The 23,470-nt window shown below is 39.5% G+C and overlaps 1 protein-coding gene across 1 annotated transcript in view; it reads left to right on the top strand.

The window, feature by feature from the left end:
- Positions 1–23,470, top strand: part of LOC126470649 (twinfilin) — an 80,971-nt gene that overhangs the window by 12,895 nt on the left and 44,606 nt on the right. The window contains exon 4 of the mRNA XM_050098636.1: positions 22,272–22,434. Coding sequence (XP_049954593.1) covers positions 22,272–22,434 — 163 coding nt within the window. The remainder of the gene's footprint in view (positions 1–22,271; positions 22,435–23,470) is intronic.

Here is a 23,470-nt window from a genome sequence, read left to right as displayed (position 1 = left end):
GATGATCATTTATGCTGTTAAGCTGTTCATAATCATTCACTATTCTACAGTAGCTTGAAGAATAACAATAATGAAAAAGAAAGTTACAAACACATATATCATGGTTCAACCTGTCCCTGGTTTGTCCTCGGTGCTTGTTGTAAGTGCAGTCTGATCATCTCTCTGAACCTTGCATTTACTTGTAAGTGGATGTTAATGTACTCATGCATAACATTGCTTGTTTTTTAATAATAAGTATGTTAAATGGTGATTATGTCATATTTCCTCACACTTAATGCTCTCATTTCTATTATCTTAATGGAGTGGGTGTAACAATATACTCCTCTTGTTAATGGTGTGATTTAGTAAAAGCATGTCTGTACTGCTGTCTATGCACGTGAGATCATTACTACATTGCGTTTCCACCTTTGTTGGCAAAAAACTCGCACTCAGTTAGTCCAACCCAGAAATTCATACATCTGTGATACAGTTGACATTACCCAGCAGCAACATAGCAGAAATGTAGTTTTGCCGAATGTTTCACAGTGTTTGGATGTAGGAAAATCATTGTGAGGATGTCAGTAAAGGGAATATCCTAAATTCTCTGCTGTTACGGACATCTTCCAAAAATCCCAGAAAGTGCCTGCCTTCTTCAGCCATCGATACCTGTTGGCTTGGAAGATAAACACAACACTGTCCCCTCTTTTTAATGACATATTGAACACGTACTGAAAAGAAAACTAAAATCAGTAGCTTAAACAATTAATGACACAACATCAAAGGGTAGCTGGTTGGTATTAACGTGGAGTATTCACATGTCTCACATGTGGTCAAAATTGACACATTGCATACGTTTGTAAATGAAAAAGAAATTATGGCACTCAGAAAAAGTCCTCAGTAGTAAAGGAAAACAAGTAGCGTAGTAAAGGAGAACAAGTAGCAAAATAATGCAGCTTCATTAGATTGTGAAGTATTATTGCTGTAAATTTTAAGTGATTATTAATAAAATAAAGATAATGCACACTGAATGCCAAAACATTATAACCATTGCTCATGTGATGTTGGATGCCACCTGGTGACATTGCAGTCATGTGACACAGTAAGGAAAGTACGTAAGCGGAGCAGATGGGTGGAGGTTTACCCTAGTGAAGATATGGGCTGTAAATAGGGAAATCCATTGAGATAAATGACTTTTACAAATGGCTGATTATTATTATGTAGAGCCTTTGAATGAGTATCTCAAAAGCAATGAAGCTAGTTGAATGTTCATGTGCTACTGTCATGAGCATCTACAGAAAGTGGTAGAAAAACAGTGAAACTACCACTAGCCACTAAGTGGTTAGACAGAGTGTGGGGTTCAGGGGCTTTTCTGCTCTGTAAAGTATAGATGGTGATCTGTGGCATCTCAGCTGAAAGACCACAAAGCTGGGGCGTGCACAAGTGTTCTGGAGCACATTGTTCATGGTACATTGCTGAACATAGAATTCCACAGTAAATGACTCCATACATGTTCCCGTATTGACCCAGTAACATTGACAATTATAACTGCAGTTGCCATGGGACCACAGGGATTCGACTGTGAATCATTGAAAACATATTGGCTCTTTGAACGAATCGTGGTACTTGCCACACCAGGTCAGTGGTTGTCTTCACAAAAGCCATCATCGGGGCGAAAGGCGGCTCCCAACATGTACTGCGCTGCAGGCGTAGGCTGGTGGTGCAGTACTATGCTAAGGAAGACATTCTCCTGTGCTTGCATGGCCCCTATGGTAGTAATCCAAGTCATCATATCAGCCGCAGGCCACGTGCATACCATCATGCTTGTTCATGTCTCGAAAGCAGAATCATGCTACAGTTGTTTGATGAAGAGGATGACAGTGAAATCAAGTTGATGTCTTGGCCACCAAATCTGCATGATGTGAATTCAGTGGAACCCTTGTGAGTCACTAACAGTGCTATCATCACGTACACAAATCAGCAGCCCATTGTTTATGGAAATTATGTGAGTGGTGTATAAACATCTGATGCTAAACACCTCCAACAAATCTACCAACAAATTGTAGAATTTATGGTACACAAAATTGGTGCTGTATTGCATTTCAAAGATGGACCAGCAAGCTATTAAGCAGATGGTCAATCTTTTGGCTCATCAGTGTATAAACGTATAGCGTGAATCCCTATAAGAAAAGAATAATTTGAAATTTCAACAATTTACAAGAATTACGGGCCTCAATAATAAACAAAACAACTATTTTTGTAGCATCCTTTAAACTTTCTAGCACTAATGATTCAAATATCAAAAACTGCTGCTGGCAATGGCAAAGTGCCCTTCTATGCATGAAGCAACAAAGCCCGGAATCTTCCAAAGATGAGTCATTTTATACAGGTGCAGAAAGGTGTGTTAAATTGCCCATGGCAGATTCAACCTACCAAAGAGCCTTGTAAAATCAAAGAGCTTGGGGAGCTGGTACAAAGTGTATATCTCTGATCTCTGCTCAAATTAGCGTGCTGTAATTGAATCTTGACATGTTGAAATTTAATTATAAAGGAGAACTAAAATTACATTACAGCACAGTTGTTTCCATAGAGTTCAGAGTGCACATGTTAGGACATAGGAGCAGGCTTTGGACACCAAGCAAAAAGAAAAGAATGATGCTCAGTAGTTAGAGAAATGGCTGTCTCAGAGGTGGTGGCGGTTCCTTATTTGTACAATATCACATGGCTCCTTGGAGGACTGAATCTTTGCAAGTGTACATATTTGGTCAGTCTCTGGTGAGGTGGACTAGAGTGCTTTGTGCTTTAAAGGTTACCTTACAATTTGCTGGAGTCAGTCAGTTTGAACTCCTGTATATGGTGACTATAATAACTGTTGAAAGCTTGGGAATTACAACTCAATTGGGATGGCTTTGAAAACAGAGAAAATTTTATTTAGTAATGTTGCTACAGACGATGCCTAGATGGAGAGTTTGAGTTTTTCTCTGTCCTGTTGCAGAACTGAGCCAAAATGGAGTGTACTTTATTAAATTTGAGTTTATACCATCTCTTTATGTAATGTGATCTCTGTGATAGCCTATTTCATAAAATTTACTAGTAACTGGGCCAGCCAGTAAAATCCTGATAACTGTGCTCCTTTTCTTGCTAGCAGACTACTACTCCTTTACAGCTGTTTTCAGTGCTACAGGCTGAAAGAAAGCTGGAGTACTTCTAAGTTTTATGTATTGACCAACACTATTTCTTCTTTCAACATCAGTCTATTTAAGCTCCTTCATGCATAGAGTTAGTTGTCCTCAGATTGTACAGGGCTATTACGAATGATTGAAGTGATTTCATAAATTCACTGTAGCTCCATTCATTGACGTACGGTCACGACACACTACAGATACGTAGAAAAACTCATTAAGTTTTGTTCGGCTGAAGCCGCACTTCAGGTTTCTGCCGCCAGAGGGCTCGAGAGCGCAGTGAGACAAAATGGCGACAGGAGCCGAGAAAGCGTTTGTCGTGCTTGAAATGCACTCACATCAGTCAGTCGTAACAGTGCAATGACATTTCAGGACGAAGTTCAACAAAGATCCACCAACTGCTAACTCGATTCGGCGATTGTATGCGCAGTTTAAAGCTTCTGGATGCCTCTGTAAGCGGAAATCAACGGGTCGGCCTGCAGTGAGCGAAGAAACGGTTGAACGCGTGTATCTGGACATGCTGGAAAATTGGCTCGTGCCACAACTGGAGACCGACAGCACTGACTTCATCTTTCAACAGGATGGTGCTCCACCGCACTTCCATAAAGATGTTCCACATTTCTTAAACAGGAGATTGGAAAACCGATGGGCCGGTCGTGGTGGAGATCATGATCAGCAATTCGTGTCATGGCCTCCACGCTCTCCCGACTTAACCCCATGCGATTTCTTTCTGTGGGGTTATGTGAAAGATTCAGTGTTTAAACCTCCTCTACCATGAAACGTGCCAGAACTGCGAGCTCGCATCAATGATGGTTTCGAACTCATTCATGGGGACATGCTGCGCCGAGTGTGGGAGGAACTTGATTATTGGCTTGATGTCTGCCGAATTACTAAAGGGGCACATATCGAACATTTGTGAATGCCTAAAAAAACTTTTTGAGTTTTTGTATGTGTGTGCAAAGCATTGTGAAAATATCTCAAATAATTAAGTTATTGTAGAGCTGTGAAATCGCTTCAATCATTTGTAATTACCCTGTATATTACAATCGTATCAGAATTATTTGGACACAAATACTGTGCGCAATGAGATTACACTTTGAGAAGCAAACTGAATGAGAACATAAGACTGAATGACAAGTTTTAAAACCTTTTTTGTTTTTCTTCTACAAAATCACTATTATTATTATTATTATTATTATTATGAGGACTGTTCTTACATGGTTTCAACACACTTCCAAACCACAAAGTCGAAGAACAAGTGGCTGAAAACAGGCGAACCCACTAAACCTGTTGTTCAGTCTTGCAGATACGCTGCAACCGTACACCTTGCCTTACCTACATGTAATAATAAACCATTTCTCCAAGAAATGCTGTCTGAAACTTAACTACTAACAAAAGTATTCATTAAATGTCCTCTCGTCTTTCATTGTTTAGATGGATTGAGAGTGTAACCCATCATTATCCCTAAAATAATGTGTTACGCTTCAAGGGACACGTAAAAACATACTAAATCACATGTATAGTCCATAGATATGTGTTTTTTCCCGATGCAAAAAGTGATCATATCCGTACAAAAAAGATGAGGAGAGGGGGACAAGACTATACTCTTTAAAAGTGTGCCCTGTCATTTGTAACATAAACTACTAATGAGCATGTCAGTGTGACCAAAAAAAAAAAAAAACCAGTACTATAAACATTAGTGAATATTGGTCATCAAGCACCAGTCCGGCATGAGCATGTAGGCTACCAAAAACATGTATATGATATTATTAATTTGCTCAGGTAGAGACCAATGCACATTCAATGAAAAATTTAAATAACACAATTTCTTCTTAGGAGTATGCATATGGATACAATTTACTCATTTTTGCATATTGAATCTATGCTTTCTTTATTTATTCTGCACTCTTTGATCTTCAATAAATATTCATTTCATATTTAAATCATCTAATGGGATCACCGGGGGATTAGATTGGATGTCACCAAATCTAACAATCCACTGCTGCTTACATAACAGCAAGATTTCACAAAAGCATGTCTGTACTGTGATATATGCGTCTGTAATGTACACTGTAATTGCACCATTACTGGCAAATAAAGTGTTCCTCCTACTGACTCTTTGCAACTTCGTAACAAAGGAAACTACGCAGTGCAACAGTTCAAAGAAATTTGCTCCAGAATCAAAAATTCTGGAAAGAGTATTGTCTATTTTTACTTTAATAAACATTGGCAGGTCAGTTTCTTCCACCTCCATCTCTTTTATGTAATCATTAACTTCTGGGTCCCCTTGTTGTTGGAACTGCACAAGAAATCCACTAGATACTTCATTCAGTGAAAACTTTTCGAAATTCCATACTATGCCCAGGCTTTGTGGGAGTCCCTTAAGGCTATTAGCAGAGGAATTATCCAAACTCCTGTCTGGTTCAGAATGTCTTCCAAACATCCCAACAGGTGTCTGTCCTCGTCTCAGTGAGTGCAGCAGTCTTTCATCCCCTGGGCCAAGTACGTAAAATTATTCATAAGTTTGAATAAAAACTTCTTTAACAACCCACCTATAACGTTTAGGATAATGCCAGAACTATGGGCATGTTGGAGGAGAATTTTATGCTGGGCAATGCAGTGATACAGAGCACATTCCAAGTTGTTTCACAGTGCAAAATCGTCATTATTGAAAGGAAACAACGTGCAAGTGGCCGGCTGCAGATTTAAAATATTTGCCAATCTTGTATTTATATTGTGGATTGTGTTAAAATCCAGACAAGTGCAAGTGTGACTCTCACTCAGAGTGTTCTGTACAAACTTAATTATTTCTATAGATGGTGGTGGTGGTGGTGGTGGCGGTGATAATAATATTGTATGGCTCAGTGACATTGTGAGAGTCTTATATTTTGAATGCCAGTTTGGTGACTTGTGTATCCCTAACCTACTGCAGTTATCTGGTAGAGGAAAGGGAGCCTACTGTTTAATGTGGACTTAAAATGAAGTGTTGTTTATGGCAACTCCTCACAGCATTGAGAGGTGAAGGTTCGGTTAAAATGAAGGGTGAAAAAATCTGTGGTCTGACCCAGATTTGATCCCAAGACCTCAGTTACCAGGCACACGTTTTTTTCACTAGGCCACCAGGTCTGGCATGTATATATGTAGTTCATCTGTAGACTTTGATGTGGGAGCTAGTGAGTATCAAAATATTTGACATATCTGGCTGCATATTTTGGTTGCATCGACTTAGAAGCTCAAATTTTTTACACTTCCAAGGGGCTGTAAACCTTAGTGTGTGACATAAATTGCAACTTTGAGTCTACCCATTCCTGAGAAAAGGGGGTATTAACAGATGGACAGACTGACAGATGGACAACAGATGGCAAAAAAATATTTTTTTTATGCGATACAAGTACAAATTAACAATTTCCAGCTCTTTTCCCCTGTACTATGAATCTTTGCTTCTTGTAAAATTCCTTGTTCTAAGTGAACAGAAAGTACCCTATAGGTTTTGATGAGTGAGTTCACAAGAGTTTAAATATGTGACATAAATCTTTTGATTACTTTGGCTCAGAAGCTTAAATTTTTTTTCCCCACAGGCAAGGGACTTTAGACCTTAGTAACTGACATAAATCTCAACTTGATACCTATTTCCATTCCTGAGAAAAAAGTGTCTTCACAGGCTGGCAGGTAGACAACAGTGTGATCCTATAAGGGTCCCGTATTTTCTAACTGAGGTACAGACCTCTAATTAATGCAAATCCAGATCTGTGGATTGTGTTGTAAGGCTAGTAATTCTAGCTTAGAAAACATAGAAAGATAAACAATTAATGGAAGCTAAGAGAATCTCCTTATTTTAACAAAATATTCTGTTTCTCTTTGCCTGTGGACATTTTTGTTGCATACTTAAAAGTATTTAGGTAACTAGTGAATTGAAACAGTGTATTTTTTCTGAATCTAAAACTGTTGATAATCAGTAAATTTGAATTTTATTGTATTTTGTGACAGTCACTCACAATAAATGTAATCGGTATTGATTATTTGTCTGGTGTGTTTATATTCTAGTTTTAGATATGGTAAACAACAGTTGAATGTATAAAATTTTACATTTTGCTCCAAATAATCAAGAACCACTACATAGTCATTAAAATTATCAGCAACTGCATAGAAAACACATGGCATTTCAATCTGGCAAAGGAACAGATTGTTTTAAGAAGTGAATTTGGCACAGTGTACCATTTTCAGGTCATGAACAATTTATTGAATGGAACAGTGAGAATGAAATATCAGTTTGGCAGGTATCATTGAGTCAAAAGCTTAGAACAAGTTTCATCAAAATGTGTACCGACATCCTATGAGAAACAAGACATCACCTCAGAATGTGTTAAATGTTATATGCTAAAAAAACATATGGACCAGTGCTACAGCTTTGCTTAGACTACTTCAGGATAGCATCAGATACTTTTTGACTTGAGCCCGTTGTAGTCAGAAAACTATTTACCATATGGGTACCCCACTTTTCAGATAGTGTGCCGCAGGTTTTGCATTGTTAGTAGTGTTAGTGTCATGACATGCATTTAGGCACAGGTACTGGTATGGCGAAGCAGGAGGAAATCTGTTCCCAAGACCAAGGACAAAGCCCGTGCCATATGAATGGCATACATTACTGTGATCTGTTTTGCCAACATGTGATACCTGTTCCATGGGAGAGGGGTATTTTGGACTCAATTGTTTTGATGCATGAAGGAACACCACCTCACATTGCTTGTGAGGTTACTCAGTAATAAATCTGGAGAAAACTGAATCATTATCCAATTGTTCCAAACTATGTGGCCACCAAAATAACCTAATTTATTATTTCTCTTCCCCATGTCTTTACAAATTTTTCCACAAAGTTTCATTGTCCTTTAATCACTCATTTTTTCAAGGGGCCCCTATCAAGTAGCGGAAGTTTAATTATTATTGTTGTTGTTGTTGTTGTTGTTGTTGCAGCTGCTGCTGCTGCTGCTGCTGCTGCTGTTGTTGTTGTTATGGTCTTCAGTCTGAAGACTGACTTGATACAGCTGCAAGCTTCATCATCTCTGAATAACTATGGCAACCTACAGCCTTCTGAATCTGCTTACTGTATTCATCTCTTGGTCTCCATTTACAATTTTTACCCCCCTGTTTCCCTTCAATTCTAAATTGATGACCCCTTCATGTCTTCTTGGACCTTATTTTTGATAAAATGCTGACATAGGTGCCCCATATTCGCCACCTGAAGACTACGTGCCTGCGGAAGCTTAATGCTCTCCACGTCCTGGCCCATACATCATGGGGTACAAACTGTGCTACTCTTCTCCATCTTTACTGTGCTTTGATCTTGTCCAGACTATGTTATGGTGGTAAGATTTATGGTCAGTGGCTCCTTCCACTCTGAAAACACGGGACCCTGTTCACCATTGTGGGGTGCATCTGGCTGTTGGTGCCTTTCACACTAATGCCGTCAAGTCTCCTTGCAGAAGCAAGGATTCACCCTCTACAGATGCACCAGAGCCAACTCCTGGTTTCTTATGCAATTGCCATTCGCCAGTTCCCTGACCATCCCATGTACCCTGCCCTCTGTGCAAACGGGGATGTCTCTCTCCTGACAGCCCACAGGGGGGTTGCCGCTTGGAATGCGTCTTACTTCCCTCTGTTGGGATCTCCATCCCCACTCCCTGGAATGTGCCCCGTGTATTTCCTCCCCCCTCTCATTGATGGTGCCTATACTACGGATTAGGACTGATCTGTTCCAGGGTCCTAAGGTCTCTGTGACCCCTATGGTCTTCTGGTGTCTTGTATGTTCAGTCCTTGCAGAGTTCTAGGGTGCTACCATCTTCTGCACTGATGGTTCTAAGACAATGGATAAGTTAGGATATGCTTTGACATCTCCTACTGGCTTAGAACACCATTTATTGCCGGGATCATTTAGTGTGTTCACAGGAGAGCTGCTAGCCATTAACAGGCCCTCCATTTTGTTACTCAGGCCTCCCTCCACAGTGTTTCATATGTACTGACTGAATGAGCAGCCTGCAGGCTATTCACCAATGCTACTTTTACCACCCTTTGGTCTCTGCTATACATGACCACCTCTCTGCCCTTGGCCATGCCACCTGCCCAGTTGTCTTTCTCTGGGTCCCAAGTCATATGGGTATCTCAGGGAATGAACTGGCAGACAGTTTATCTAGGGAAGCAGATACTTACTCCCTGTTTCCTTTCATGATTCCAGCTGCAGCTATGCCGATGTACGTCACATCTTTTTTTGCGCAAAAGTGGAATGACATTTGGTGCACTACTGCCCTCAGTAATAAACTCTTGCACAATCAAGGAGACTACTGTGGTTTGGCAGTCTTCCTTCCACTCCACTGTCATGCCGTCAACGCAATGCTCATGCTAGGCTCACCCATTGTTTTCCCTTGCCTAGCGAGCCACACCTACAATGTGGTTGTGGAACCAGACTGGCAGTATCCCATATGTTGGTGGAAGGTCCTCTTCTTTTGGCCCTTTGTACTATTTATTTGTGTATTCTTCCAAGTTATCTTTAATATTAGCAGATGATTCACGGATGGTTGAACTGGTCCTCAGTTTCCTCCTTGAAAGTTTTTATTTTCAGGTATAAGGTTTTGCTTTACTTCTGGAGCAGGGGCAGGGTGATTGTGGTTGGGGCCTCTCTTCATGTTTTCTCGGTCTGGTACCCATGATCGACCCCCCATGCAAACACCACTCTTTTATACCTCTGTTTTTTCAGTTTTTAGATTTGGTCTAACCTTTTATGCCTTATACTGTGTGTTTTTTAACTTCCTTGTTTTATAGTTTGACTCCTCTGACTTAAGTGGGCCCTCTCTCTTCCACAAGTAACATTGGAATCACGGGTCTGAAGACCTTGCCGTTTAGTCCCTTAACCCTCCTCAAACAATCAATCTCTTAATATCTCAGAGTGCATCCTGTCAACCGATTCCTTCTTTTAGTTGCAGTGTGCCACAAATTTCTTTTCTCCCCAATTCTGTTCAGTACCTCTTCAGTTATTACGTGATACACCCATCTAATCTCCAGCATTCTGCTATAGCACCACAATTCAAAAGCTTCTATTCTCTTCTTGTCTTAACTATTTATCGTCCATGTTTCAGCTCAATACATGTCTGCAGTCTGGGCAAGTACTCCACAAGAAAAGAATTCCTAACACTTAAGTCTATATTTGATGTTAACAAATTCATCTGCTTCAGGAAAGCTTTACCTGCAATTGCCAGTCTACATTTTATATCCTCTCTACTTTGGCCATCATTAGTTATTTTGCTGCCCAATTAGCAAAATTCATCTACTACTTAAAGTATCTCATTACCTAATCCAATTTCCGTACAAACTCCTGATTTAATTTTACTACACTCCATTACTCCTGTATTGCTTTGGTTGATGTTTGTCTTATATGGTCCATTCAAGACACTGTCCATTTCATTTCTGCCAAGCCCTTTGCTGTATCTGACAGAATTACAATGTCATCGGCAAACCTAAAAGTTTTTATTTTTTCTTCCTGGACTTTAATTTCTGTTCCAATTTTTTCTTTAGTTTCCTTTAGGTGCTTACTCAATGTACAGATCGAATATCATTGGGGATAGGCTACAACCCTACAACCCTGTTTCACTCCCTTCTCAAGCACATCTTCCCTTTCATGCCCTTCAACTCATATGACTGCTGTCTGATGGCTGTGTAAGTTGTAAATAGCCTTTTGTTCCATGTATTTTACTCCTGCTACCTTCAGAATTTCAAAGAGAGTATTCCAGTCAACATTGTCAAAAGCTCTCTCCAAGTCTACAAATGCTGTAAATGTAGGTTTGCCTTTCCTATACTTATCTTCTAAAATAAGTCATACGGTCAGTATTGCCTGGCATGCTCCTGTTTTTCTGAACCCCAAACTAATCTTTTTCTGTTCTTCTGTAAAGAATTCAGGTAAGTATCCTGCAACTGTGAACAAGTTAACTGATAGTTTGATAATTTTCACAGCTGTCAGCAACTGCTTTCTTTGGAACTGGAATTATCATATTCTTCTTGAAGTCTGAGGGTATTTTGCCTGTCTCATACATCTTGCACACCAGACGGAAGAGTTTTGTTGTTGCTGGCTTTCCCAAAGCTGTCGGTAGCTCTGACGGAATGTTGTCTACTCCCGGGGCTTTGTTTTGAATTGCGTCTTTCAGTGCTCTGTAAAATTCTTCTTAAAGTAACATATCTCCCATCTCATCTTCATCTGCATCTTCATGTCCCTTGTGTAGACCCTCTATATACTACTTCCAACTTTTGGCTTTCCCTTCTTTGCTAAGGACCGGTTTTCTATCTGGGCTCTTGATATTCTTAAAGCTGCTTTTCTTTTCTCCTAAAGCTTCTTTCATTTTCCTGTAGGCAGCATCTATCCATCCCCTAGTGAAATACGCTTCTAAATCCTTAAATTTGCCGTCTAGCCACTCCTGTTTAGCCATTTTGCACTTCCTATAAATCTCACTTTTTAGACATTTGCATTCCATTTCGTCTGCTTTCTTTGCTGCATTTTTATATTTTCTCCTTTCATCAGTCAAATTCAGTATCTCCTGTATTGTATGATTATCTCTGTTAGGCCTTGTCTTTTTACCTGTTTGATCCTCTGTTGCCTTCACTGTTTCATCTCTAAAGGCTATCCATTCATCTTCCACTGTCTTCCTTTCCCCTGTTATTGTCAGTGGTTGCCTAGAGCCTCCTTTGAAACTCCCAAGAACCTTTGGTTCTTTTCAACTTTTCCAGATCTCATCTGCTTAATTTTCTACCTTTTTGCAGTTTCTTCAGTTTCAATCTACCATTCATAACCAATAAATTGTGGTCAGGGTCCATATTGGCCCCTGGAAATATGGTGCAATTAGAAATCTAGCTTCAAAATCTCTGTCTTAACATTAAATAATCAATCTGATATCTTCTGATGTCTCCAGGTCTTTTTCATGTATGCAACCTTCTTTTATGCTTCTTAAGCCAAGTGTTAGCGCTGATTTAATAATTCTGTGTGCAGATTTCTATCAGGTGGCTTCCTCTTTCATTCCTTTTGCCCAGTTCATATTCATCTACCATTTCTCCTTCTCTTCGTTTCCCTACTTTCCTTCTATCGTATTCCATTCCTCAGTCACAATTAAATTTTCATCTCCCTTAACTATCTGAATAATTTCTTTTATCCCATCATTCTTCAATCTCATTATCTGCAGAGCTAGTTGGCATATGAGGTTGCGGTAGTTGGTAGGTGTTGGCTTTGTGCCTGTCTTGGCTACAAATATGTGTTCGCTGTGCTGTTTGTAGTAGCTTGCTCACATTCCTATTTTCTCCTTCATTATTAAACGTACTCCTTTATTACCTCTATTTGATTTTTGTATTTCTATCCCTGTATATACCTGACCAGAAGTCCTGTGCCTCCTGTCACCGAAATTCACTAATTCCCTCTGTATCTGTTCACATCGTGTTGTTAGCTGCTAAAGGTAGAAGACATGGTTTGTTGGTGCTACACATTTTAGCAGTTTTGATAGAGATAAACTAACACTCCAGTGCTCCAGTGCAGTGTTCTTCTTTGGCACACCATTGTAGAAGTGTGCACGGAATCAGCTAAGTGACAAATATGTCTGCTTGTGTCTGTATATGTGTGGATGGATATGTGTGTGTGTGTGCGAGTGTATACCCGTCCTTTTTTCCCCCTAAGGTAAGTCTTTCCGCTCCCGGGATTGGAATGACTCCTTACCCTCTCCCTTAAAAGCCACATCCTTTCGTCTTTCCCTCTCCTTCCCTCTTTCCTGATGAGGCAACAGTTTGTTGCGAAAGCTTGAATTTTGTGTGTATGTTTGTGTGTCTGTCGACCTGCCAGCACTTTCATTTGGTAAGTCACATCATCTTTGTTTTTATATATAGGGAATTTTCCCTTGTGTGAGACTGCATGTACAAGACAGTTTGACGGTTTAAAGTTCTGGATTCACATATTTTATTGTTCGTGTCGCTTCTTCTGTGTAATCTTTCTTTGATTGTATCTGTACTCTTTTGTATTGTGATATTCCGAACATTCGCGAGTGCCGTGATAAACTAGCACTGTTATCGTCAATTGTAAGCTTAAACTAAATTGTGCTCTTTTAAATTTTTTGAGGACAGTAGGCCTATCCTCATTTAAAACAATCTTTCTCTAATTTTGTTGTACAAATACATGAGAAATAGATTAGTTTCAGAATTTTCGAATGCTTACAAAATTATATTTTCATAAGTTAGTGGTTCTTGTGTTTTGGATATGTAATTTAATTCATAGCAAATCAGCATTTGTGGTTCACAGTTAAGCCAAAGTATATGTCACCCCTGAATGTCATTGTATATCGAAGCAAATGAACATAAATTTTTGAGAATTTTTGGAAGCCTCCATTGACCTTTACATAATGTATGAGCAATTTGTAACAAATCAGCATTTGTGATTTATTTACTGTACGAGAATTTGTAGCTAACCTGTTGTTGTATCTAGTTTATCCTTAAAGGGGAGTAGCCCTAGATATTATTTGCATTTATCGTAAATTGACTCTGTTTTCGAGTTTGCTAACAACTACAATGAACATCAAAACGTTTTAGAAAACTAGTAATTTTTAACACAGGTTTGTGTGTTGCCTTATTAAAAATCTTGTTTTTTATATCCAATTCAATTCTTATAGCGAATCAGCAGCTTTCTATCTCAACAGATTAAAAGATAATTGGCAGGTTTAATTTAAAGTCAAAATGCAGCCCCACTATGAATGCTGTTCTCAAACATGGAATGAGTTGGTTGACTGTCATAAGCAGCTGTAAATTGCCCTGAATTCTGTGAATAGGGGTGTTGGAAGAGCTTCCAAGAGTCGTGTACCTGTGATAATTCTATCAGAGGTACCTCGAGTACTATCCTCTCCTATACTATCCTCTGCAGAAAGTACACAATCTGTCATTAGCTGTCCACTTGACTGCGAGTGGCATGTCAATGGTCGACATAGGTGTCCTGTACATGGTGGATGGGGACCAGGGAGGACTCAGGGTAGCGTACCGATCCCCTTAACCTACAAGTTTGAGATGCCGTCCTTCACTGTAACTGAAGCAGCCAGTGGGACTTACTTCACCAGTTTCGGGGAGACCTGCTGTGTCAGGAAGAGACAAACACAAAAGGGTAGGGGTCTATTAATCATTGGCAGTTCAAACATACGGCAAATGATGGTATCCCTTAGGGAAATGTCCGTAAGGGACAGGAAAGGACACTCTCTCTCTCTCTCTCTCTCTCTCTCTCTCTCTCTCTGTGTGTGTGTGTGTGTGTGTGTGTGTGTGTGTGTGTGTGTGTCTGGGGGCCTCATTCGACATGTTGAAGAGGCTGTTCTGGCAGCCATTGGGAACAGGGTGCAACCAACAGCAAATTGTGGCACATGTTGGAACAAATGGTGCTCATCATCCAGGCTCCAAGGTCATTCTTGGATATTCCAGCATCTGGCAGAGAAGGTGCAGAAGACCAGTCTTGTGCATGGAGTGCCAATGAAGCTAACAGATTTGGAGCATTGTCTCAAGGACCGAACCAGATACTTCGAAGTTTCTGTGACATAGGCTGTCTCTTCCAGACCTGCATCATAGGGTTGAGAGCTGTAGGGTCCCCCTAAATAGGTCAGGTGTGCACTACACATAAGAGGCTGCTACTCAGGTAGCTGAAGGTGTGTAGGTTGCTCACAAGGTTTTTTAGATTAGGCAGCTCCCCATTCAATCAAGATAACAGTAGCTGTAGTAAATCCAAAAGCATCAGCGTAAGATCGAAAGAAATGCCTCCCACAGGCGAGAGTTTTAAAATCTTAATTATAAATTGCCGAAACATTCGCTACAATGTGCCAGAATTTGAAGCACTCATGATACCAGTGAAGCCCACTAATACTAGGTACAGAAAGCTGGTTGAAACCTGAAATTGACAGAAGTGAGATTTTTGAGGAAAATTTAAGGGTATATCAAAAGGATAGGCAAATAGGATGTGGATGTGGTGTATTTGTTGCAGTAGTCAAGAAACTCAAATCCACTGAGATATAGATTGAAGCTGCATGTGAGACTGTTTAGGCATCACTCAGTATCAGGGGCTGAGCATAAAATGATGATTGGAGCCTTCTATTGCTCACCAGACTCATTTCCTGATGTAACCAAAAACTTTAGAGTAAACCTCAGTTCACTTACACGTAAGTTCCCCAATCATACTCTTATCATCAATGGAGACTTTAATTATCCAACAGTTAATTGAGAATATTACAATTTTGTTAGTGGTGGGCGTGATAAATGCGTTCTCTGAAAACTAACTAGAACAAATAATTTGTAACTCCACTTATGATGGAAATAATATTGGATCTAATGGCAACAAATAGACCTGATGTCTATGAGGTTATCCACATCGAAACTTCTATCAGTGATCATGATGCGATCGTGGCAACAGTGATTACCAAAATACAAAGGACAACTAAAACAAGCAGAAAGATATACACGTCCAGTAAACTAGATTTAAAAAAATCAGTAGTGTTATATTTCGGTGGGGAACTTGAAACTTTCAGCATGGGTCAGGAGTAGTAGAGGAACTCTGGCCCAGGCTTAAAAGAGTAGTAGACCACACACTGGATATATATTTACATAGTAAAACAGTTCATAGTGGCAAGGAACCTCCTTGGTATACAGTCACTGTAAATAAACAGAGATTACTGTAAAACAAAGTGTGGGGCTATAGATAGAGAGATGCTGAATGAAATGGATTTGGCTGTGAAGAGCGCAGTCTATGATGCCCTCAGCGACTACCATAGCAGACTATTGTCAAATGTCATTTCACAAACTCCAAAGACATTCTGGTTGTGTATAAAAGCTGTTAGTGACATCAAAGTTAGTGTGCAGTCCCTAGTGAATGAGACCGGAACTGAAACTGATGATAGCAAAGCAAAAACTGAAACGTTCCTTTACAAAGGAAAGCCCAGGAGAACTGCACCAATTTAATCCTTGTACCACTGGAAAGATGAAGAAAATAGTATTAGTGGCAGTGGTGTTTAGAAACAACAGAAAAATTGTTAAAATCGAACAAAGCTCCAAGCCCCAATGGAATACCTGTCAGATTCTATACTGAATTTTGGCTGAGTTAGCCCCTTGTCTAACTATAATCTATTGTAGATCCCTTGAACAAAAAACAGTGCCCAGTTCTTGGAGAAAAGCACAAGTCACTCCCTCTTCAAGAATGGTAGTAGAAGGGATCCACAAAACTACCATCCAATATCCTTGACATTGATTTGTTGTAGAATCTTAGAACATGTTCTGAGGGCAAACATAGTGAGGTATCTTGAACAGAATGATCACCTCAGCTAAGGCGAGCATGGATTTCGGAAACATCAATCATGTGAAATCCAGCTCGCTCTTTTCCTACATGACATACTGAAAGCTTAGGATCAAGACAACCAGTTAGATGTAGTGTTTCTTGAGTTCTGAAAAGCAAGTGACTCAGTACCGCACCTACACTTAGTGTCATAAATATGATTGTATAGGGTATCAAGTGAAATTTGTGACTGGATTGAAGACTTTTTGGTTGGGAGGACACAGCATGTTGTTTTGGATGGAAAGTCATCATCAGATGTAGAGATAACTTTAGGTGTGCCCCAAGGGAAGTGTGTTGGGACCCTTGCTGTTCATATTGTATAAACGACCTTGCAGTGAATATTAATAGTAAAATCAGGCTTTTAATAGATGATGCAGTTGTCTGTGATGAAGTACTATCTGAAAGAAGCTGCGTAAATATTCAGTCAGATCTTGATAATATTTCAACATGGCGCATAGTTGGCAACTTGCTATAAATTTCCAGAAGTGTAAACTTTTGCACTTCACAAAACAAAACAAGTAGTATTCTGTAACTATAATAATAGTGAGTCACTGTTGGAATCGCTCAACTCCAATACCTGGGTGTAACACTGTGTAGGGATATGAAATGAAGTGGAATGATCACATAGGTTAAGTTATTGGTAAAGCAGGTTTATTGCTAGAATACTGGGAAAAAGATTGCTTACAAATCGCTTGTGCCATTGGTTCTAGAATATTGCTCAAATGTGTGGGACCCGTACCAGATTTGACTAATAGAGGATATTGTCCATATACATAGAAGGGCAGGACGAATGGTCACAGGTTTGTTTAATCCATGGAAGAGTGTCATAGAAATATTTAAGAAACTGAACTGGCAGACTTGAAGACAGACATAAACTATCCCAAGAAAGTCTATTAACAAAGTTTCAAGAAGCGGTTTTAAATGATTGCTTTAGGGGATATGCTACAACCCCCTACGTATCCAGGGTTGCCACAAATTCTAGAAATCAGGGAATTTCAAATGTAACAGGGAAATTTAGGGAAAAAACACTGGAAAAATCTCTTTTTTTTTGTCTCAGTAGCATGAAATTGTTTGTTTAATGAGATGTCATGCTTCGTCACTGGTTGGGCACAGCTGAGTATGTGTGCCGCTTCCCTACTCTTATTCTTACTGCATCTCCCCTTCTCAACCTTCCTCTCAGCTTGCAGTCAGTGCTGCCACCACTACTTGTTGCTAGCTTAGCAGCTGCCAATGAGAGGCAGATGGAGGGGGCTGAGGAGTGGTTTGTTTGGATCTGATTCTCAGAGCTTGTTGATGCAGCGGACGAAGACAATGCTCATCTGTGCGTGAGTTGTGACTGAGTGATTGTGTGTGCACTCTCATTTTCTGCCAAAGGCTATGGCCAAAACTTTAGTCTTGAGAGTGTGATTGTGTTTTCTATGTGCCTGTCTGTGGCTCAGCGATCATCTTTATGGTGAGTTGCTATGTAACCTCATTGGTATTGGTTCACAGAGTATTTGTCAAAGGTATCTGTTGCATGGGCGATCAGTGTGGGCTCGTTTCATCAATATGGTGTCTGTGACACGTGAATAGCTGTTCACACGAAACCACAGGCCATTTCTGTGGGTATCTCTTTAACGGATCGGGCTTGCTGATTTGAAGCCCGTAGGTTCCACCTAATGTGCAGGTCCTGCCTGTCGGATCTAATCTCACTGATCTGCCTGCAGGCTGGGTCTGTCTGTGTGTGGCGTAATGTGGAGGATTTTCATGGTTTATCCACGGACCCAGCATTGTGGTGCTCCTTGGCAGGCTAGAGGCCATGGGCGATGGATTTCAGGAATCGTGACTGGCTCACCACAAGTACATTGTACAGTGCAACATTTTACAGACATTTTATTTATTCTAGTACGTTTTAGCACTTCAAAAGTAGTTTATATATTAGAAGGTATGGACAATAATAAGAAGAAAATAATTGTGGCAGTCTCTGGCAGTTTGTACAGTATGTAGTAACGTATTTCTTGAAAGAAAAATCATGCAATACCTGTAGAATAATAGATATAACACTGTGGACAATAACTGACAATAACAAACATAGTAGAACCATTATTTTATTGGCAGTCACCTATAGTGTTGGTTTACACAACTCTTCCCCACCTTATACATTTCTCTCAAGAGGCCTACTTTTTTCTGAGGTTATTTCTGAAAGCAGTGTTGCGATTCCAACAAAATGTGTATTTTTGTCATCAAATGTGTTATGCTTTATTTAAATCAAATATCAGTGGTCTTAATAAAACATATATGCCGTTTGGCTTGCTTTCTCCATCTAAAAACAGTTCATTACAAAAGATGTTTATGTTAATACTTAAGATTTTTTCTCACACATTTAGAAATACAGAAGTCTCTTTTGTTTTAACTTATGTTTTAACTTACCCTTGAGATCTCAAAATTTGTCAGGAAGAAATCCTAAAACTTGTCTGGAAATTGGGGAAATATCAGGTAATTTCACTTGGGAAAACTTGTGGCAATCCTGGTATCACATAGGAATCATAAGGGCAAGATTAGAATAATTACTGCATGCACAAAGGTATTCAGACTCATTCTTCCCACAGTCCATACATGAATCAAACAGGAAGAAACCCTAATAACTGGTTCTATGGGACATACCCTGTGCCATTCACCTCAAGGTAGTTTGCAGAGTATAGACGTAGAAATCTCACTATATCTTTCCATTTCCCTTTTTAAATTTTCTAATCTACCTTCCCAATTAAAGGATCTAACATTCCACTCTGACCTGCCGAACACAAGTTTTGTTTCTCCTCATGACTATATCCTTAACAGATAGTCCCTACCCAAAGATTCGAATGGGTGGACTATTTTACCTCTGGAATATTTTACCCAAGATGATGCCCTAATCATACAATAGAGCTACATGCCATCGGGATGACTGTAGTTTCCTTTTGCCGTCAGTCGTTTGCATTAACAGTGCAGCAAGGCAGTTTTGGTTAATGTTGCGAAGCTAGATCAGTAAATCATCCAGACTGCTACCCCTGCAACTACTGAAAAGGCTGTTGATCCTCTTCAGGACCCATGTATGCGTGGCCTCCCAACAGGTACCCCTCTATTGTGGTTGCACCTACAGTATGGCTATCTGAACTGCTGAGAAACGCAAGCCACCCCACTGACGGTGAGGTGCATGGTTCAAGGGGGGAAGTTTAATTATAACCACCCTGTATTTTTAAAAAGTGAGATCTGATACTTCCAGGACACTCAGTATAAATGGAGCTGGTTAAAATGGAAGTTTCCTAAGGGTCTTAAATTTCACCATTATTAAACATACAGTTGTTTAATCATAATCATTAAATACCACTAACATAAATCATTTGGGTGTGTTATTACTTCTTTTATGAAATACGCAAGTAGAATGCATTTTCGTACGAACCAAAATCATTAGAAGTCTCATCGATGCTGAGTTCTATTATTAAAGGTAAATAGATGTATTGGTGGTATATAACTGTTTATTTTATTCTTCAAAATTATTGCACTTGTTGGCTTGGTGCCGAGTCAGTAAAAATCAAGCCCTATAATTCTTTAGCCATCTCCAACCTACACTTCCTACTCTGAAGGAATAAAACGTAAACTAGAACTTGGCTAAAGAAGCAGATACTGATCCCCACTCCCTTTCATGATTGCAGCTGCAGCTATGCAAATGTATGTCAAATCTCTTTTTGCCTAAAACTTAAATGACATCTGGTGTGCTACTGCTCTCAATAATAAACACCGTACAATCAAGGCGGCTAATGCGGTTTGGTGCTCTTCCTTCTGCTCCTCTCGGAAGGAGCCCGCTGTCTTATGCGATCTACACATTTGTTATGCCATGCTCACCCATTGTTTTCTTCTGCTAACTATCCACTGCAATAGTGTGGTTGTGGAGACAGACTGATGGTATCCCATATATTGATGGAATGTCCACTTTTGGCTCATCTTACTATGTGTTTGTATAGTCTTCCAGATCTCTTACCTTTAATATTATCAGACAATTTGCAGATGGTTTCCTCCATGAAAGTGGTGTTTATTTTCAGATACAAAATTTTGCTCTACTCCTGGAACAGGGGCAGGATGGTTGTGGTTGCGGCCTCTCTTCATGTTTTCTCTGTCTGGGGCCCGTGACCATGATCACTCCCTCGTGCAAAGACTGCTCTTTTATCCCTCTGTTTTTCCAGTTTTTATATTTGGTCTACCTTTTATGCCTTCTACTGTGTGTGTTTTAATTTCCTGGTTTTATAGTTTCACTCCTCTGATCCCATTTTAGTGGACCCTTTCTCAAAACCCCGCTCAGTGAATGAATGAATGAATGAATGGATCAACCAATCAATCGTAAACTGGAGCAAATCATATACAGCTCCACCACTCTCACACCTATAAAAGTATTCAACTTTCCCATTATTACTTTGCAAAATGTTTAACAAATTAGACATCCATGTCAACGTCCGGAATTCGAAGCACGCATCCTTCGTGTACTTAACTGTGTTTTAACATAAAACTCCAGAATACAAAACAACACTGTGCTAGATGTACTGTCTCAGGATTAATTCCCATGAACAATCTCACGCAGGCACTTAAATGAACACAGTAGCAGCGCTTTTATTCTTTGCAAAAGTTGTAACAATAAGGACCTCCTTCACAGTGACATCCAACAGCATCCGTGGTCCGTGTTCCTGTTGTTCTTGCCAGATGCCTCTGCCATTGCCTTCGCTCTCTCAAGTGATGTAATACACACGCAACATAATATTGAAATCTAAAATAATATATTAGATTTTGTGATTTTTGTCACTTTATAACTCTTGACAGAAAAAATATCTGTAATCAGTGGCTCGACATTTTGATGAGTGGAAACATGCAAAAGAATTGTTCTGAGATCTACAGACAAAATGGTATTTTACATTACTTGCGGATTTCACACCATTCTCTGCTACTCAGGAGACCCTAACTTAGGTGTTAACTCATCAACAACGGAGAGGTGCAGGTTGAGAGTGAGAAGGGGGGGGGGGGACAAACAAGTGAATGAAGGAACAGACTGGAGTGAAGAATATAATTACAATGTAATGAAAATGAAATATGTGGACAGGACAAGTAGCCAGGTAAATGGGTGGTAGACATGCAAAGGCAATTTTTGCTGGATAAGGTAAAAAAAGACCAAGGTGAGGACGAAATGCTCTGTGGGCAAATTACACTAGAAAACATCCAAGAGCAGTGTGAATGTATGATCATCATCATCGTCATCATCATCATCATCATCTCTCAACATGAAAACGAAAATAACAACAAAAAAAAATTGCTTCAGAAATGATTGGTGCAAATTTTTGTCCCATGATGAGAAGATGTAAGATTTCAACATTGAATTCTGAATGTAGTCAGAAAGACTAAACTGTACATCTGCAATTAATTTGAATATCATGCACAGCAAGTCTTTATTAGACAAGACTGACTCATATTGTTATATTAGGTTTATGACAATGAAAATACATGTTGAACCTACTTGCAGTGGAAGTACTGTAAGTACTAATGAAGATATTGTCAGAGGTTGTATGTCTGGTTTGAAATCTGTTACAGTGATTAATGTAGTTGTGTATGATGTTTTATAAGCCTTGGTGGCTTAGGGGTTTATTTGTGTTCCTGAACTTCACTGCAGAATTTTTGGAATAGGTTAACGTTTAATAGAAATGTTAAGAGGAGTGGAGTGGTTTATGTTACAAACTTTCTATTTATAGGTTGGACTCAAAAAATACATCTGGCTATGAATGGTTACTTATTAGCTGGTCACCAGACAACTCTCCTATCCGCCAGAAGATGCTTTATGCATCAACAAAAGCCACACTTAAACAAGAATTCGGTAGTGGACAGATAAAAGAAGAACTTCATGGTACAACTTTGGTAAGTCATGTAATTTTGCTTCTTAACTTATCACTCGACTTTAAAACTAAACAAAAGACATACCTTCCTAACACTGGGGTTTTGATAATCCGCAACATTAAATGTGGGTTTTCACACACTGTGCCAAGTGGACAGAACACAGCAAATGAATGTCTTGACAGACCACAGCAAATGCATGTCTGACAACTACCTGTAACCATGCTTCTCCATTGCAAGAGCCCAGCCATCGTACAGCAAAACTGCTGTCTTCCTGTTGTGTTGGAGGCCTTTGTGAGGCAGCAACGGTCTTCAAACGATGTGGTGAAAGCTGGATATAGTGAGCAGTTGTTGAGCAACAAGCTGCACTACTACTTGCATTCTTTAATGTGTGAATGGTACTTTTCTGGGAAATTAAATGTTGATATCAACACAGGAGCATTAAGGGAAGGCCTGTGCTGTCGGATAAGCCTACAGCCATATACAAAGATCACACGGTGGCTACAATTTCCTGGAGAGAAATGTGTACAGCTCTTAATGAATAATTTTAGGCCCTGGAATTGGGATAAAAAGGCAGTTACATGTTCATTAACTTAGTCTATGCATTAGTTTGTGTAGTACATAAAGCTTTTTCCTACATGCAGGTTCGGTATATATCTTGTGAAAGCAATAATTCTTCCTTTTTAATGAACTGTGGTATGTACTGCATTTAATCAAAGATTTTGTAGATGTTTCTTCAAATGACAATGTTGCTCATAAAAACTTGTGATAGACATGCATATTATTTTTTTAAAAAATTGTCTTTGTTGTTCCTTAGTTCTTCAAACAGGAGCTGAAAAGCATTGAACAATTATATTATTTCATTAATAGGATGAAACCAAGGCATTCAATGGCACTATTGTTGTCAATGTTGCCAATAAAAATGCACAAAGCGATTAGTTGCTTGTTCACTGGAAGCCCAGATACAACTATGACAACAATGAAATGGCTGTGGATAGCGAAAGCCAACAGTTGTTCTGCAGCTGATGGTGTCCACCACCAATATGAACAGAATGCAGTA

This window comes from Schistocerca serialis, chromosome 1, assembly GCF_023864345.2.
Source record: "Schistocerca serialis cubense isolate TAMUIC-IGC-003099 chromosome 1, iqSchSeri2.2, whole genome shotgun sequence".
Taxonomy (NCBI): Eukaryota; Metazoa; Arthropoda; class Insecta; order Orthoptera; family Acrididae; genus Schistocerca; species Schistocerca serialis.
Note: the sequence above shows the minus strand (reverse complement) of the source record. Positions and strands in the feature narration are given on the sequence as shown.